General features: G+C 43.0%; 3 protein-coding genes across 3 annotated transcripts; 2 read left to right on the top strand and 1 right to left on the bottom strand.

Moving 5' to 3' along the window:
- Window positions 1–2,169: 2,169 nt before the first annotated feature.
- PHALS_12588 (Uncharacterized conserved protein) lies at window positions 2,170–3,430 on the bottom strand (the record flags this gene model as incomplete). The annotated part of the gene is made up of 2 exons (XM_024728168.1): window positions 2,170–3,285; window positions 3,347–3,430. 2 exons carry the CDS (start codon window positions 3,428–3,430, stop codon window positions 2,170–2,172), a joined length of 1,200 nt encoding a protein of 399 aa, XP_024578672.1.
- PHALS_14613 (uncharacterized protein) lies at window positions 3,429–4,482 on the top strand. The gene has a single exon (XM_036407520.1). The coding sequence runs from the start codon at window positions 4,096–4,098 to the stop codon at window positions 4,390–4,392; it is 297 nt and encodes a 98-aa protein (XP_036263214.1). The 5' UTR covers window positions 3,429–4,095; the 3' UTR covers window positions 4,393–4,482.
- On the top strand, window positions 4,481–5,221 carry PHALS_12587 (uncharacterized protein; the record flags this gene model as incomplete). The annotated part of the gene is made up of 1 exon (XM_024728166.1): window positions 4,481–5,221. One exon carries the CDS (start codon window positions 4,481–4,483, stop codon window positions 5,219–5,221), a length of 741 nt encoding a protein of 246 aa, XP_024578670.1.
- Between the last annotated feature and the right edge of the window lie 12,285 nt (window positions 5,222–17,506).

Below are 17,506 nucleotides of genomic sequence, written 5' to 3'. Positions count from 1 at the left end.
TATCCGTCTTTTCTTTTGCAGTGGTTGATGATAAGATGAGCGCTGAGACAATAAGTTGATCACGAGTCATTCTTTGGAGATATTGCACCAACGTGAGCTTTTAATGAGCACCCGCTGCGAATGGGGTTCTTTTCACCAAATTACAGCTTACGTACCTGGCAGTATACAATAAGCCGCCGAGAAGAAATGAGAGAAAAGCATAGAAGTTCCGACCCGATTGATTAGAACATCGAGTATGATTCTCGTGATCCATGCTTTGACAAAATTCCTGTAAATCAGATCTGCTGAACAAATTTGCTGCCTTGCTTTGAAATCCGTGATTGAGATTTTGATGCAGCTTTGAGGTGTATATGATCCCAGCGTCTACGTGCGTCATCCGGAACACCAATGAAACGATGCCAATATTAATGTTTGTAGCCTCTGGCATCTTGAGCTATGAATGACCACTACACAATCTGGATTTGACGAAAAAACGGCTCTCTGAGCTCGCTTATTGGTACATCAAGAAATTCCAATGGATATCCACCGCACTCGACTTCGTGCTTAAAGAGGAGGCGCTCCTGCACCCGGGATGCGGATGACTCCTGTGATGCTCGTCCCTGGCAAAACTACTGCAGATGACGAAGAACTCTTTGAGCAATCTTGGAGGTAGCGGTTTGCGATTCGCTACAGGTTCGTTTTGGCTAAATGATTCCGTAGCATGAACACTCTTTTAAGCCAAGCGCGTATTTGGTGTATTTGGGGATAGTGTACAGTCTAAAGCTGAGCATATTTCTCTTTCTCGTCTCCGATCAAAGTCAGATAATCAGATGGCTGTTGCCGATTGATATGTGACGCCTTGTATATCAGTCAAATTTGCAAGAAGTTAAACTCGTTAATCTTGGCTTAAATTGATTGACTACGCTCGACCACTGCTTGAGCTTTACCAATCGAAAAAGATAGAACATCTAATTTCGGCGTTGGTCTCATAATTTTTTGCAAGTTCCTGCTCAGGTCCCAGATGTGACAAATATAAATCTCGCTAAATTCTCTATCTTTTCGACATTTCGCAATCATCAACGTCTGTGGAACGGCTATCGTAATGCCCTTGGCTATTACAATGCAGAAAACAACCAGAATGGTTGTCGGTTAACTCACAGCATTTTACTGCAGTGGGAATATTAGGCAAAACTGTGCTGTCGATATCGTTTGTAGCTGCAGCGACACGCTGGCTGCAAGCGATCTTGCTGATTACTCTTGGGAGTGTTCGACTGTAAGCTTTCTCAGACTGAAAATGAAGTTTCTGGATTCACTGTTCGACAAGGTAGTTATGACCCCAAAGTATCGAAGCGTACGCGTCCGTACAGCCACACCCTTGCAGATTTGCTTCATGTCCGATGGACAGAAGTGTCATTTGTACTGTAGGATACTTACTTTTTTTTCAGACTTAAAGAATCCAGGTGCTTCATGCAACTCTTAAAAAATGAGCGGACGGAGTAAACAATTGTCGAGTACGTAAGTTCTCGATTAGCTTATTTTGATGCCGTATTTGCCACACTGGTCTGCTTATTTTTCATTTCATTATTCCACGCACTATTCTAGAGGCTATCAGCAGCGTGTTTGAGGTCTATTGGCGACAAAAGTGCCATTGACTTTGTGTAGAAGATTCCACGAATGAAGGAGGCTGTGTTCTCAAGCATTCAAATGTTTTGTTCGTACGCTCCGCTCATGAACGAAGCCAAGAGTCTCTACGTGTTAGACTGCTCTACTATTCCAAGAGTACTATAACTAGGAATTAATTCAATTGTAAAATAAACTAAGGATGCAGTTTTATTCTAATGATGCCTTTATTACTTGCCATATTCTACACTTTGAGACAAAAGTGTACGGTCATCGGGTGCTGTAGATATTTTTTGATATGTGCAAAACACTGGATCAAAACAATTCCTTCTCTTTAGTTCCAAAACATATCTCATAATGCAGAGCGTTTCATACTGGAAACCCTAAGTTATTTCGGTAGTACAGAATCAAAAGAACTTGTATTTCTGCAGTATCATCTACGCTTACGATAAAGCACATCTAGCTTTGAATTAAAAGATGATAACTTTCATATGAAAGTTGATAAAATGACGACTATTCCAGATTCAGTTAAGTCCTGACCATTGAAACGTTTTATAAACCAGTCTTGCCCTATACCGTCTTCTTTACTTTGTCAGTTTTGTCATTCACACCATTCTTGGCGTGGTCCGCTTTCCCCTTCGCTGCTTCGGTCACCTCGCCACTTTTTTCTGCTGCCTGATTAATCGTTTCTTTTGCAGTATCCTGAGTCTGCCCAGCCTTGTCTTTCGATGTCTCGGTCATCTCACTACCCTTACCTTTAGCGTACTCAACATTCTCTTCTACAACCCCTTTCGCCTGACCCGCCTTAGCCTTCGTTTTTTCGGTCACCTCACGAGCCTTGTCTGATGCCTGTCCAGCTTTCTCTTCAGCCAACTCCTTCGTCTGACCAGCCTTTTCTTTAGAAACTTCCGTGGTCATGCCAATCATCTCCTTCCCCTTCTCCGCTGCGTTAGAAAAAGTATCTTGCACCTCATTTTTTTTGGCAATGACAGATCCTGTAACAGCTGAACCTTTCGCCTCGACACTTTGGGCTGTCTCCGAATGCTGGGCTGCCAATTTCGCGTTCTGTAGTGTTTCCGAAAGGTAGTTCACACTTTCTGCCACCATTCCTACTGTTGCTGTAGCAATTTTACAACCAATACCACCAGTGACTGTTGCGTCAACTTTGGCGGCCACAGCCGTCACACCTAAGCGGGTGTCCAGGTCGCGTACTTTTTGGACGACTCCGCTAGCTATATTGCTTACCCCCAGTTTTTCATCGCCAAATTCAGCTACACGTACGGCCTCGCCAACAACCACTTGAGCCCCATGAGTAGCCTGTCCAGCCATGTTACCGATTGCGTCTCGTAACTTCATCAACTGTTCGTTTGTTGTCTCCAAGGCGTCAGTGGCATGTTGTCGGCCGGCAATAGCATAACTTTGCAACGTTTCGACGGCTTGATGCCCATGGGAGCCCGCAAACTTTTTGTCATATGCAGCAGTTTGCTGCTGAAGGGAATCAAGCGATTCACGAACGGCATGCATACCATCCAGTGCCATCGGAACTGACTTTTCGGACAAATTCTCACCCTGAGTTTTCAGCTTCTCTGTGGCTGAACGAGAAGTTTCAATTGCTGACTTGAGATACTTGCCAGCTGGCTCGAAGCTTGTGTGTTTCTTCTCGTATTCGTCAATACGCTTGGTCAACTGTGAACGCAAAAGAGTAAGTAAGTCAATTCATATCAGTTGAAGCTATCTTTCAACGCACCCCTGCCAAATAGGAATCGGCTTTTTGCGTCGTGTCATGAATTCGATCTCTTGCAAGCTCAATTTCTTGTTCGTGAGCACTCATTCTTCTTTGGTTTGAGGAAGTCGTTGTGTGGCTGAACTAGAAAATTATAAAATGAGAAAGTGTTCAAGTGCAGACGACACAACGCACCGTTAGGGTCGCAAGGCTTTCATCAGTTTGAGTCTTAATTTTCTTGTATGGACCTCGTCCCAAGAAAAGATGGGTGCGATTAATTAACGATCGCATGGACCTTGATGGATGATCACAACGGCCAGCTGGAGATCTTTCCGAAGTAGTGCAGAGCAAAAGTTTTTTTCTAAAAGGTTTTCCCAGACAAGAAATTTTAGCTATTGTAGATGATTAGTTCGCCTATCATTGTGCGTGAAATTTCGAACGTCGAATACGTTTCAGAATGTTGTCGATATAAGCCACAAAATGCACAAGATCAATTGAGCGAGAGTCGTTGCGACATCATGGTCGCTCACTTCTGGAGGTGACCACGTACTTTGATTATTGTTAGTAAAGTTACCACACATAGAAGCAAAGAGGAGTTTCCTGATGGTTAAAAGCTTTGTCGTTTGGCTTGTGTTTGACCATGCGCATTTTCACCATCGGGATTCCTGAAATCGGGAGCTTCTAAATCTATCCGTTATAAATTGAGGATTACTCGTTCAAGGTAAAATAACGTGTTGAGCCGTGTTCCTGAATGAACAGGTGCGCAAAGAAATATGCCGAGTCGATGGAAATCCCATTTTAAATGGATAATGCGAATACATATCGTCATGCTAAATAGTATGAGTAGTAACGACTTGTTTTCGGATCTAGTGAACCAGGTTACCGTTATCCTACAAACCAAAACTCAGCCAGCAAATAAACTTATCAGGAACCGTAGTTTGCTGTTTCATGCATCGACGTTTCGAGCGAAAGATTCGTTAAATTGCAGCCATCAAATATTAAGCGTTTTGTCAGTCCTTGTATGGCGTCCTTTCAGCAGGCAAGCTGTTGGATGCGAAGAACCCATTTAATTCTTGCTTCACTTCTGTTAACCTCACTTCAATTTTTTATCTCAAGTAACCAAGACACACCAACCTCAATCGACTACCATCATCAATAATGGCTATCTCCGACAACACCAAAAGCACCATCCACGAGGATTACTCGAAATTACACGAAATGATGGAGAACGGGGCCAACGAGGCTTCAAGCTACCTCGACTCGCTTAAATCGAAATTCACCGAATATGACAACTCAAACAAGTCTGCAAAGGAGACTACTACAACTTACTTTCAAAGTGCGATGGACCGTGCTAGAGCATCGGTGGACGAATTTAAGAAATCCGGCGAAAGTCTTCGTAAAGAAGGCAACAACGCATCGGATCATGCTGTCAACGCTGCTAAGCGCTCTATGGAGCAGACGGGATCAGCACTTGACAACCTCAGCAAGTCCGCTCAGGATTATGACCAGAAGATGCGCGAATCTGTCAGCTCGCACGTGGACCAAGCCAAGGACAGCGGTTCCTCAACGCTTTCGTCCTTGCAAAATTCGATTTCATCTCTTATCAGCAGTACCCGCGATTCAACATTTCATGGATTTGAGGCGCTGCAAAACCAATTTGCAGCTACCCAGAAGTCGATGGGGGAGAAGGCATCCGCAGCTGCCAATGGAATATCTAACAAGGCGTCGGAGGTATCGGATAAACTCAATCCGTCGGACTCGAAGCTGAACACCAGCGACAATGAGTCTTTGATGGACCGTGCGACAGGAGCAGTGTCGTCGGGAGTAAACTATGTGACGAGTAAGTTCCAAAATTCAACTCCGGAAGACGACGTGAAGTCGGCTTTCAAAACCTCGTAGCTACGAGGTGTTTACATTTTTAAGAACAAAATGCAGCTTTCATGAATTCTTTTAGCGTTCTGTTCCATCGTTTTGGTTAGGCCCCCTGTTAACTACATACTAAGGTCATTAGTGAAAGCATGTGATTACACAAGTGTGTTGGTCAAAAAATCGATCAGGACTTTATTTGAAAAGTTGCCAAAGTTCAAAATGTGAGTCAAATATTGATCACATTCGTTTAAGGCTCAAAGCTGTCCCTTGAGACCTAATGGTCACAATTAGTAACTCCATTAACACGGTGTAGTATACTTCTTCAAAACAATGTGGCTCTGCTGCAATCTTCAAAAGCCACAGGAGTATTTATCTTTATTTGATGACATGCGATAATAACAATATTGTACAATTAGCTCGTCTTTTACATCTACTCACTTTTGTAAAATTAGAGATATTTGGATTTGCCAAAGAGCTCACAGAGAAAGTTTTGGTTTAAAGAATACGAGGTTATAAATTCACAGAGAAAAAAATTGTACTTTCCACCCCAACAGCTTCTATAATAAGTATTCACGAAGGTTGCTATTCTGTTTTCAGAGTGTGATGTGATCATATTAAATATATTTCTAAATGAATTCGCTAATTTTTTTCAGTTAAAAATATAATTGAGGCTCATGATCCGCGTGTACTGCGACCCTCTTCGTTAAGAAGTCCTATCCATTTCAATAGTACAAAGACTTTGGGTTCTGAGAATCAACAATATTACACGAGTGTCACGCGAATGTTGTATGACTGATTGAACGTGTAAGGCATCGTACACTACTTACCCCGCTGAAACTATATATACCACACTGGGGTTTGCACTTCAGTCGTTGCTTTGCGTAGTGAATGCTCAACGACGAAGCCTCACACCACTATTTACGCACTTTCCTACGACCATCTTCGCGTCGGAAGTCTTTTCCGCTTTACAACCATACTTGGCCCGATAAACCATCAAAAATGTGCGATCCTTGCGACCGACAAATTTTAATGAGGAGGCCGAGGTTGCCTGCAACGGAAACGATTGCAGCGGCTCCACAAATATTGACTCAGTACCTCCACCCACACATGGAGACATACGACCAAGTCGTCAAGCGAGGATGTGGCGCTCGCTCCGCCTCATCTGAGCACAAGTTACGAACTACGTACACATTCCGACTGGCTGGTTAAATTGCGACACCCCACTGCGGAATTCACGACTATGTTCACCACACCAATCATGAGCTGAAACTGGCTCGAGAATTCCAGAGCTTTATTGAGACCCTTGCTGATTTGGAAACGTCTTGTTTTTCAGCCATACTATGTGTCGCTCTGCGAGCGCATAGTGTCCACATTGGTCACAACTCCCATGGAAACCGGCTAAAAAAGAACAACAGCGATTTGAAGAACCCGTACTGTCCATGAAAACCACACCCTGGGTACTGAATGCTGGCAGGAGTGCCGATGAGTACCCGACCCGAATCATGCACAGGGTGATAAACGCGGAGTCTACAGCTCTGAAAGTCAGGTTCAGCAAAGCGGACGTCAGACTTGAGTGGCGATCAATGCTTGACTATGCAGATCACAGAGGATAAGCTTCACGTCGAGACGTAAACCTATCAATTCCAGTTTACACCGCCATCGACCCCACTCGTCTCCATGATACAGCTGCTACAGCTACCGACCAAGTATTGAACCTGCAACAAGGTCGGTCCCGACTTGTGAGTAAAACGTACGCTGCGCCGGCTACTTTTTTTTCCCCCGCCATGATGATTAGATCAAGGATACGCAAGTTCATCAGCGGCAACGGTGCTAGGGCAATCTTATTAAAAATTTGATATTAGGCTCTCATGAGTTTGAGAGAAGTATACCTTTCTCCATCACTAACAACAATTAATAGTACAGATGTACTCATCAGCTCAGTAAAAAAGTGGGCCCATCCATATTCATTGTGTAGCGTCTCGATGTACAACTTGCCCGTGACTGACTCTTGTGAGCTCTCTCCGAATATTTTGGTGTGTGGTCAGGACTGATAGGATTTCAATTTCGATTTACTCTCCCATCTAGGCCATCACACAACATGGTTGCAGCAATCTTCAGTGGTCCAGAACCGCGACACTGATCTAGAGCAGAGGGGAGCTGATCTGCAAAGAATGTTTGAAACGCTGCATCATCTCCAACAAAACCGCTTACATTTGAACGTCTCAGTAAGGCGGCGTCGTGGTTAGGTTTGATCAAGCTCGGGTAGATAAATGTTCTTATGGGTGCTAAGAGTGAAAATTTTAATCGTGAATGTTTTGATGTAGCGTGGTTGTTTATCAGTCTTGAAGACCACAGCCGATGCTTTGGGCTGTATTCAATACCACTTTCCTCCGACTAAGAACAATTTGAGCATCCTAATTTCAGTAAATGCATGGCGCATGACACAAATTCGTAGATGCAGTCATCTGCAAATCGGGTCGTACCGATAGCCGCTTCTGCAAAAATAAATTACTCACTTGAAGTGATGCCAGCAGTAACCCTGTGGCGATATACATGATATATAAACAGTGAGGGGGAGTCTGTACACGTATACACTGCGTTGTTCAGCACAAAATGAACAATTTGGGGCAACTTGCTCCAGCATAGCAATATCTCCGCGCAAGTGCTTCGGAGTATATCATCCACCCCGCGATTGGTCCGTTTCGTATTACCTTGTTGCCAAGTAGTATTTGGAATTGAAATGGTCAAACTGGTGCCAGGAACCTTAGACAATGTGTTAAGGTGTAAAGCACAAATTATTTTTGACGCTACGGCATCCAGAAACCCACGTTGGTTCGAATAACTTTGACGAGGAACAGCTTGGCTTCATCACCCCTAAGATCAGTCTTGTTGACAAAAGCGAGATGCAGTTATAGTCTGCCAAGACCACAATACTGGCACGTCTTTAAAGACCAAAACAAGGGTTTACACTTATGAAATGATTACTATGGAATTGATGACACTCTACCGACACCAACGACTAGCCAAATGTGTCAGTGTATTCGGCAAGAAATAATCTGCTGACACGTTTCATACGCGCACGTGTATGTATGTGCTGATCCTCTTAAATATAACAAACTCCCAGTCTACATCATATGCCGAGCTGTATGTATTTTTTGTCGATGTACCCATAAGCTGTGCCACGTGTGGCGCCCTGTACTTGTGGTTCTCGTCTGGACAGATTGCAGCAATTCGAGTCGGCGCTGTTGACAAGCAATCCTAGAAATAGGCGATGGCGATGCCAACGTGCAACCACGCGCTTAGAAGAAGCGACAGCTAAGCTCATAAACATCTTGCTGCCTGAGGCTTTCAGCAATGCTATAAATAAATCGTCTGACCCGGACGCTATCAGTATCGTCTCATCAATTGGCTGAGTCATTATTGTGAAATGCGACGATGCACAGACAAGTCAAATTCATCCATCAGCACATCATACCTACACATTTTTTCTGAACTTAATCCATATTAATATTTGATACAGCATGCTGCAACGGGTATGTCAGCTTACCTCGAATGTATAATAGCACATATAGAGAATACTTATATCGCTATGTACATATCACAAACGGCGTAATAGCACGTAGCTACACTTTGTAATTGTTACGTGCATACATCATCTTAGGTATTCCTACCTGTAAACTCAGTATTTAGTTCGCTCTGTGGCTATAAGCTGATAACAATTACGCATTCAAACCCATCAAAATCCGCTTAAAGCAAGTACAGCGTTTGCCGGTAACATTAAATGGCCGATTTGGATTCAAAAAGCCAGAAGTAGGCGCGCGTGGGAATTTTACACGCAGCCTTGAAAGCCGCCGGTTTAACAACACACCAGCATCACTATATATTCTTCTATGTTAATGGGCGAAAGACATTGACATGCTGGTATGATTTGCAATACATATGTCCGAGTAGCAGGCCAGGCAAACTCAGAATCTTGAGTCCTTGTGGATCTGAGCCACGATGATCTTCGCAAAATCTACCCGCTGGCCGTTCAACTTAATAATGACATTTTGACCTACGTCATCCTCGGCGCTGATAACACCTCAATTGAGGCGAAGAGCTTGCTCCACTACATATAAATAATAGGGTTCGTAACTGCTTGATGTGGTTTATTCTACCCGACTTCACGTGATGTGCACAGCTATCGACAAATATATCGTCAAAATAGGTTCGTGCACAGCCACAATCGGCCTGAACAGCTGCGTCACTACACGATTAAACGTCGCTGGTGCGTCAGATACTCCCGGATTCGTAAACAGTCTCTCGTGTCTCTCGCTCGGAATACTCAGTAACATCATTTTCTATCGTGTCCGGTGAAATATCCCTTCAAACCATATCAAAACGCTGTTCACGGTCCAACTGGATATGCAACCTTCTCTTGGAAATCGCTGATGCTTCAGAAAATTGGCTGCGGTTAGCAAATTAGAAGCATGTATACTTCACCACCAGCCATTAGCTTAACTATTACAACACGTTAACGCCGATGAGGAATGCGCTCTGTCCACCTCGTCATCCGCACTGAAAAAGGTATCATTGCGTCACACTGTCTCTTGGTGTGGGTCATTAACCGGCTACGCATACTATAGCTCCAGTGACCTGGTAATCGCATGACGCACTCCCGATCGGGGGGCAAACCGCGTGGTGGACCTATTTTCACCACATCGTGGTAAGCGAACTATTATCCAGAGCATCTATACGATTTGCTGACTAACTATTCCCACTCAGTGATCTGGGAGTGTCTGATGCTGAATTTATCAATAACGATAAAGAGCTCAGTTAAGCTCCTCCCCTGGGACAAAAACATCAATTTAGCTGCATTAAAGTCTTGCAACTCATTCGCAAACACCTACATCAAATAGTTTTGTAGTTCAGTAAGGGTCTTTTCGGTTTGAGGTAGTGAGGGAAGATTTGCCAACTCCGAAATTATCCAGTTACTCAATTTACGAAATACATATTTTTTTCCTTGTTGAACTCGTCGATTTTGGTACTGTGTGCATATGAGATTTCTGGCTTGGCAGGTTTGATAAATGATGACGAAGCGTTGTTCTCAATCACCTCGAGCCTGGACCCATTTTCTCCGACTGATAATCGCTCTGCAGCACCTTCAGCTCCGGCACAGGATACACCAAGAATAATTATGATGAAAAGCTTATCCTTTGTGGAGCACCACATACAGTCGTTGATTTTATTTCAGCTGGGCATGCCCTAGAGACGAATATACTAACTAATAATGTTTAAACACTCCGGGGGGCCTTTCGAGCTCCTGTCAAGCGCTCGGTGACATTGTTTCTCACCCAATTAATTTTTGTCAAGCTTCGATTCATTGAAAACTTGAGCAGACACCAACATAGCTATGACCTTTTGGGTATTGTAAGTGAAGCTATCAAAGAAAAGTGCGTGACATTTAATACTGTCGACGATCAGTAGATGTATTGCTCACAGCATCCCAGTTGTGAGATACTTGGGATGGAATGGAATTGTAAAGAATTTGGGCGTAACTAGAAATCTTTGAGCTCGCAACGATTGAGAAGTTTGTTTTAAAGCTCGACAGGACCCTCTCCTAGTTATGGGTCAATCATCCGCGCGGGAACGTCCGACGAACCCCACATGGGAAATTTTGTCCACTACTGGGCACAGCGTAGCTTAGTACAATCGAATTGGTGGTTTCGTTCCTTGTAGGAGTCGAAGTTAACGCGAAAACAAAAGTCTTTCGTAAAGAGAGATAAGACTCGCAGCCAATAGTTGCTGGCTGTCATCACAAGTGCCTCTGTCAAAGGCAGAAGACACCACGTAAAGTCGTCTATATATAAAAAATTAATCGAGTGTACGTGCGCTCTCGATATGGGTACATGTCGATTCAAGGACTCCGTCTGCGTTTAACGTTATATTGTTTTTGACGTGGATATAAGAAATAATGTCAGAAATGCACCTCTGCGTAGCGTTTAGAATGCAGATATAGACCTGCGATAGATACGGTTCAGGATATACCAGCTTTGAAAAGATAATTCTCAGTGGCAGGCTAGGCTTGGAATGCGCCATAGTAGTATACTGCGGTCTGACCGACAATGGCGAGCGTCAATCGTAGCATCCAAATTGCATTCATCGTTAGACACAAACGAGCGACAAATGTCGTGATCACCAGAGTATACTTATGCTTGCACGAATTACAGTTTTAACCTGTGGTTTCCTGAACCAGAGCCAATGAAAGCAAGCAAGTTGTGCGGTCTTGCGACACACCGATCGTGCGAATGTTTATGAGTAACCAGCGAAAAAGTCGTTCATTCATGTATATGCAGCTCTCTGGATGGTATATATCAATCATTCCCTTTGGCCAACGATAGTATCAAGATAGCGAGAGAATTTTGTAATAATTACAAGACGATAAACATGCCAATATTAATGATTCAGCAGTTAGCAAGACCATTATCCTTCGTGGCAGCGGCTGTTTAGGGAAGCGCGGGAAACTCTCCAGAGAATTTTGTAATGATTGCAATTTGTTGAGCATGCCAAATTAACGATTCATGCAGTTAGCAAAATGATTATTTTTCGCGATAGATGCTGTTCAAGAAAGCGCTAAGTGCTGATTGCGAGGAGCTGAGCAACTATCATCTAAATTGATTGAACGCAACAACGTGGCGACAAGAGACCAACCACACGTGTTGTCTCGAGATTGGGATGGGGTCATAATAACATGCTAATTTTTAAAGTCGAAAAAATGAGTCATCCATAAACGAACCTTACCAGCAAAAGAGTGTTACGACGTCTACGCTTTCCTTATTAAGGAGCTATCCAGCTGGCTCTCTATTAAGTAGTCAGTCGATATATCCAGGGTATAAATGCTGGTTTACAGATCATTTGTGGTCCGTGTAGACCTTTCTCCATTACACATAGTGACGTCATCACTATGTCGCTCAGAAAGAGTGTGAAGATGGTTGGCCTTTCTTGCCTAAAAATCTTCGGAATACGGTGAAATGTGACGACTCAATTTTAGAGGTGAGTACGGTTTTGCGTCGCCCGACTTTGGATTATTGAATATCACGTCGGAACAGTCATGCTTGGGAGATATATTCGACAGGTCGGATGCTACATTTGCTGCGCGGTAAAAGTCTACGGGAAGCTATCAGGTCTGGCCGCACATTTGCAGTGTTATTCTTTGCTACAGCGCTTGCTGTTTATAAGTATTTATTAATCGTGTGATAATATCTCATGTCAATTACCGTGATATAAAATCTAGTAAGAGACACACGATATTCCCTTTGGTCGCCGCCATATAAAAAACGTTTTATGGCTTGATAAGAGCTTACATAAATTAGGAAGTATGCACTCATGTTCGTGCGCGTAAAGCAAGCAAACGGGTCAATAGTTCGCCACAAGCAATTTAAGAAATTGGCAGATTGCTTAGAGTGATAATCTACTTTTGATTTATAAACCTTACGCATCCGGCAAAACTGAATTTGTGGACAGTCTAAGCAAGATTTATCACCATGCTGTTGTCAGCGATAACATCGCGGATGATATTGAGCCTGACAAAGTTCTCCGCTAGTAGGGTTCCCGCCGAAACGTTTTGATTTGAGACCGAATCTTTACTCTGTGACTTTATAAGAGTTGCTTAAGCTGCGAGGCACCAGAAAAAAAACTCCGCCGCTGACCGTTCAAAGACTGGTAATCATATAAAGCACAAGAAGCGCCAGTTGGAGGACGTTTCTCAGATCACTTTTACGATGATTGTGCGGTGCTAGAGCAAGCAGCACCTAACTCCCGCACCTCAGATTGCTATAAAAAATGCTGTTCAAGTCTTTACAAGCCTCACCAAATTCTATATAGAATAACTGGTTGGTCTTCGTGTTATTCGATACCAGCACGAAGTTGACCTATAATCTTGGAGTTGAAATGCCTGCTTGATTAAACTTGCCGATAATTTATCTTGCTACACTCCAAAGTAGCATCACGTCTTTTTGTCCCAATGACGTTGAGCGTCGACCGCCGAGTGCGCAGAGCATTGGCTGCAAATCAAAATGTTCAGAAGCACCAGGTAAATATCGGAGCCAGACGGAACTCACACGCTTATATAAAATGTGAAATAAAATCTCAAATACGTTCGACGTATGAATGTAGTGCCTGCAGTCTGAACGACAAAAGTCAGGCCCCACTCAATTGACCTGTTCACGGCCATAATCTAGCATGCCATTGGTGATCTTGCAGAAGTCAATTATTGGTTTGCTATCATGGGCGATTCATATACGACGCGCTTAGTTGAAAAGAAAACAGCACCTTCACGATGAATTATAGCTGATCCACCGCATACTTAGAAAGGTTATACAGTTCCAAACACTTGGAGTGCATCAAACTGCCCTCTTTTATGGCGTAGCACACATAACGCATCTGATACGTGAATCATTTGGTAGTGGCACGCACCGATGATCCTGTGGGACCCACGTGCTGCCGTAATTGATAGGGCTCATGAGACGCGAAACGAATACCGCCGGTACTGCTGAATGCGTCACTGGTGTGTCGCTTTTGTGCGAAACAGAGTTGCTGACAAAATAATTAGCATTTTTTTAAATCGAATATACCATCACCAAACAAAGTGTTAATGTATGATAAAGGTCATCTTTGACAAGGCTTCCCTAACACGGTTATCCATGACACTCTGGTGCACCCTCGAACTTTATCGGTACCGGGTCACTTGACGAAAAGCGTTCTTGAGATAGTCAAGTTTGAAATTGCTTTGAAAAATGACCAGAAGTTATAACAGCTGCTTTATGGAAGTGAGCAGTTTACATCAAGAAGTTGATGTGGTGACTTTCTTCATCGACGTGTAAGTCGTGCTTAAATTGCAAAGTAACGCATCTGACAGCACTATAGTCCGGTATCCGCCTCACCTCAGATGGCTTATAAAGATGGAAGATGAATAATAATGGCGTATTTTATACCCTGTCTGCGAAATTGTTGCATGATCTCTCGAATATTCAGAATCAGAACACATTTCGCATACGGATTCACTTAACCGCTTCTACTCCAGCTGATGGTCGTAATTCTGAGGTACTGTACAGAAGAGAGATACTGCTCGAGCATCCGTTTAGCAATTCTTTTTGCAATAGGCCAACAGTAACGAACTCGTCAAGAGCCCTTTGCGGTGCAAGATGCATTTCTCGGTAGATCGAACCCGAATCACGACTTGACTGACTATACTGTTTTAATTTTTGCTGTTGCGGACGGGTAAGCTCAGCTCGGTAAAGATTATTGGCAGAAAGAAAAGCGCCATCGTGGCTTTCGCGGCAACATTTTAATCTTCTTTATTTTGAAGAGCGATTACGCAGTGCGCACCTTGTGTATTGGGGGGTAAGGAGCAAAGAGTCTCGATCCAGCAAGCGGTGTTGCCGAAAGCCTCTTGGTAGAAGGGCGATGACAGACCTAGCTGGGGCGATATATCGTGTCATACTAATGGAGCTAGGATCAATTTAAAATACCATGCTGTTGGTCTAACCAAACTGGAGACGCTATGTGAAGATAGATGATGCAGTCGCTCTTGGGTGAAGGCATTACACCGTCTTGACAATAACAGCTCTTATTTCTCAGACATGGTCCTATATTCTTACCGCCCATGACAAAGTATGTTTAACTATATTCTTGAGAGCCACCACAACAATTGTCGTTTCTAGGCTTTCCATATCAATAACATTTTTTCGGGGGAACAGTCCTAAGTGCCTGTGCATGCAAGTGACGTCTAGCTTGAAGATTACTTGCACAACCTATTGCTGCTGCAGCGGGGCTGCCGCTCTTTCGCTTAGAGAATACTTAATTATGGTCGGCGACCTTCGTTCTATACTTAGTACCAGTACGAGTGTAGCTGATCGCAATCGCGATCCGACATTTTCCCGCACGAATAAAGATAAGGTCAATCCGTTCGACGTATTTGGTGACTTACTCGAGGTTATAGTATCGCTTACCGCCAACAATTCGTGCTTCAACCGGCTTTTGTGCCTCAAAAGTTCTACCTTGCCGTGGATACGTTACCCACTGTACTCTTGGAGGAGTATGAGTGAATACGGATGGTCTCGATACAAGCAACACTTGCTCGGATACCTCATTTATTGATTAAATTTTTGTCGCCATCGAGACAATGACAGTCTTTATATCGTGGACATAGTCTGCTGATGTTTGTGGACAAAGAAGAATTGTGAGTGCACACAGTAATCTACCATATGCGGTACGAAAGTCCGTGACATATGTCGCTTCAACGTTGCCTACGACTGACACCACACATTTTTTAATCTATCAAATTCATATATGCAACGGCCAATGTATTGTAAGTGTAGATTTTGAAAAAGACGACACAATTTTCTAAGACTACAGTTTGAATGTTAAATGCATGCGGGAGGACAAGCGATAGGGACAATGCAACAAATGTGACTCTAGCGACAAAGCACATAGATGAAAGGTGTGAGTAAATTTTCTTTGGGGTCCGACAAATTTTTCTGAAAACACTCTGTATTGACTATGATGTTGTATTTGGTGAGTACTGAACTGTCGTGTACTTAAGCCATGTACATTTGGTCAAAAATGCAACATTGTACAATTGTCAATCATGATTGTAAAAATTTAAACGAGCCACAGGAATCGTCCTTCTAAATATACGGGACGTTAAAAAAAGAGAGAACTGAGGTTCATATGGGTTGTTAGCCTCGTTCTGGTATAAAAAACAGTTAATCGTTAAGGTTAGTTAGAAAGTTTAGATCCAGTAACAGGTTATATGAGTAGAATCTGAAGTATGTATCACTCATTAATTAGATGAACAAACTAAATACTTAGTAACTAAAGCGGCTCGTCGTCTTGATGCTAGGTGTGGCGTGTGAACACATCCTTCGGGAGTTTGTTTATGCAAATCTATTATTTTTTTCCAGCGGTGTGCAAGGAGCCCAGTTGCACTATTTAGCATTCCTAGTCGACCACACAACATAGCCACCAAAGGGCGACACTCTATGCAAAGATGGTACACGAGCTGTCTGGATACCTGTCGGACCATATACATAACAGAGCACAGACAGCGCTCACTGTAAGACCGCTCATATCGTTTTTCCAGTCCTCAACAATCGGCACGTAGAAACTCTCTGCTTCTTGCAACGAAGAGTAAGATGACCATGATTGTGGCCGCGCTGTTGGTTAAGCAGCAGTGCGTCGCGCTTGCGGTTCACAAGTTTGGATAACAAACTTTACTTAGGATGTCGATATCTGAAAACTTCGTAGATGTTACCTCTTCAAGCACAACGATGATTCTTCATAGCCCGTTCACGATTCCTCCCTTGGCTGAGGTCTTCGGATCAGTTTCGTTTATAGCACTATCATCACCGCTTTAAATTGGCTCTAGTGACTCGGTAGTCGTTGTTTGCATTCAGTACAGCTTCAATTGCATTTACAAAACAGGTAGGATAGAGGTGATATATCCCAATAGAGCTGAACCCGTTCAAGATTCTTTATTGATTTGGTAATTGTAATCGACTTAAGTTTGAGTTTGTCACCAACGAGGCAATGAGTTTCAAAACCTTCGAGTTTATTATGTTCATTCCAATTCTAAGCGATGGGCATACTAAAGTTTTTAGCCCAAAGGAAACGCCAAGTTAGACTGTGGAAATGCCCGCGGCGTTTGTTCCTTCAGTCCCTCCTTGTCAGAAATACCTTTTTAATACAAGTGTAGCAATTCTGAGCTCGTTCTGACGGGCCTTCGACAGCTGGAAGACTGCAAGTCGGACGTGCAGTCGCTCCCTTTCCAAATTAGACGTATTCTTAGCTACCTTAACATCTCTTTTCATAGTTGAACTCCCCACAAAAGTGTATGTACACCCTAATTGGTACGAACCTCATTATTGTACAAAAAAAAATCATATTTCAATAAACTTGTTAGTACGAGCTCTTAAGTCCGCGCTTTATATGTGTGAGGTGCATGGCAACCCATTGGAAGCTTTTCTTTGCGGGCAACATCAACACTAAATATTATACAATTTCATCCGACTTGTGATCCAGCAAATCTTATGGACACGAGAACAATTTCAAGCTTTCGAGAACATACAGCTTTCGTAGTCAACTTTTGAGGTACAAATTATATTTGTAAAAGTGTCATCTATCTAGACAAGGTTAAAATCTTAGTTAATGGATTCCTAACGTATAAACGTGTCTTATTCCTAAAAATGCTAATACGTGACTAAAGCAAAATTTTCAACAAAAGATGATTATACCAGTACAAAATTCACGTATATTGCTCACTTGCTATCCCTTACC

This window comes from Plasmopara halstedii (genome assembly GCF_900000015.1).
Source record: "Plasmopara halstedii genome assembly, contig: Scaffold_614, whole genome shotgun sequence".
Classification (NCBI taxonomy): Eukaryota; Oomycota; class Peronosporomycetes; order Peronosporales; family Peronosporaceae; genus Plasmopara; species Plasmopara halstedii.
Note: the sequence above shows the minus strand (reverse complement) of the source record. Positions and strands in the feature narration are given on the sequence as shown.

Excerpts from the sequence above, each read along its gene's own strand:
- PHALS_14613 (XM_036407520.1), top strand. The coding sequence starts at position 4,096 with ATGCCGAGTCGATGGAAATCCCATTTTAAATGGATAATGCGAATACAT.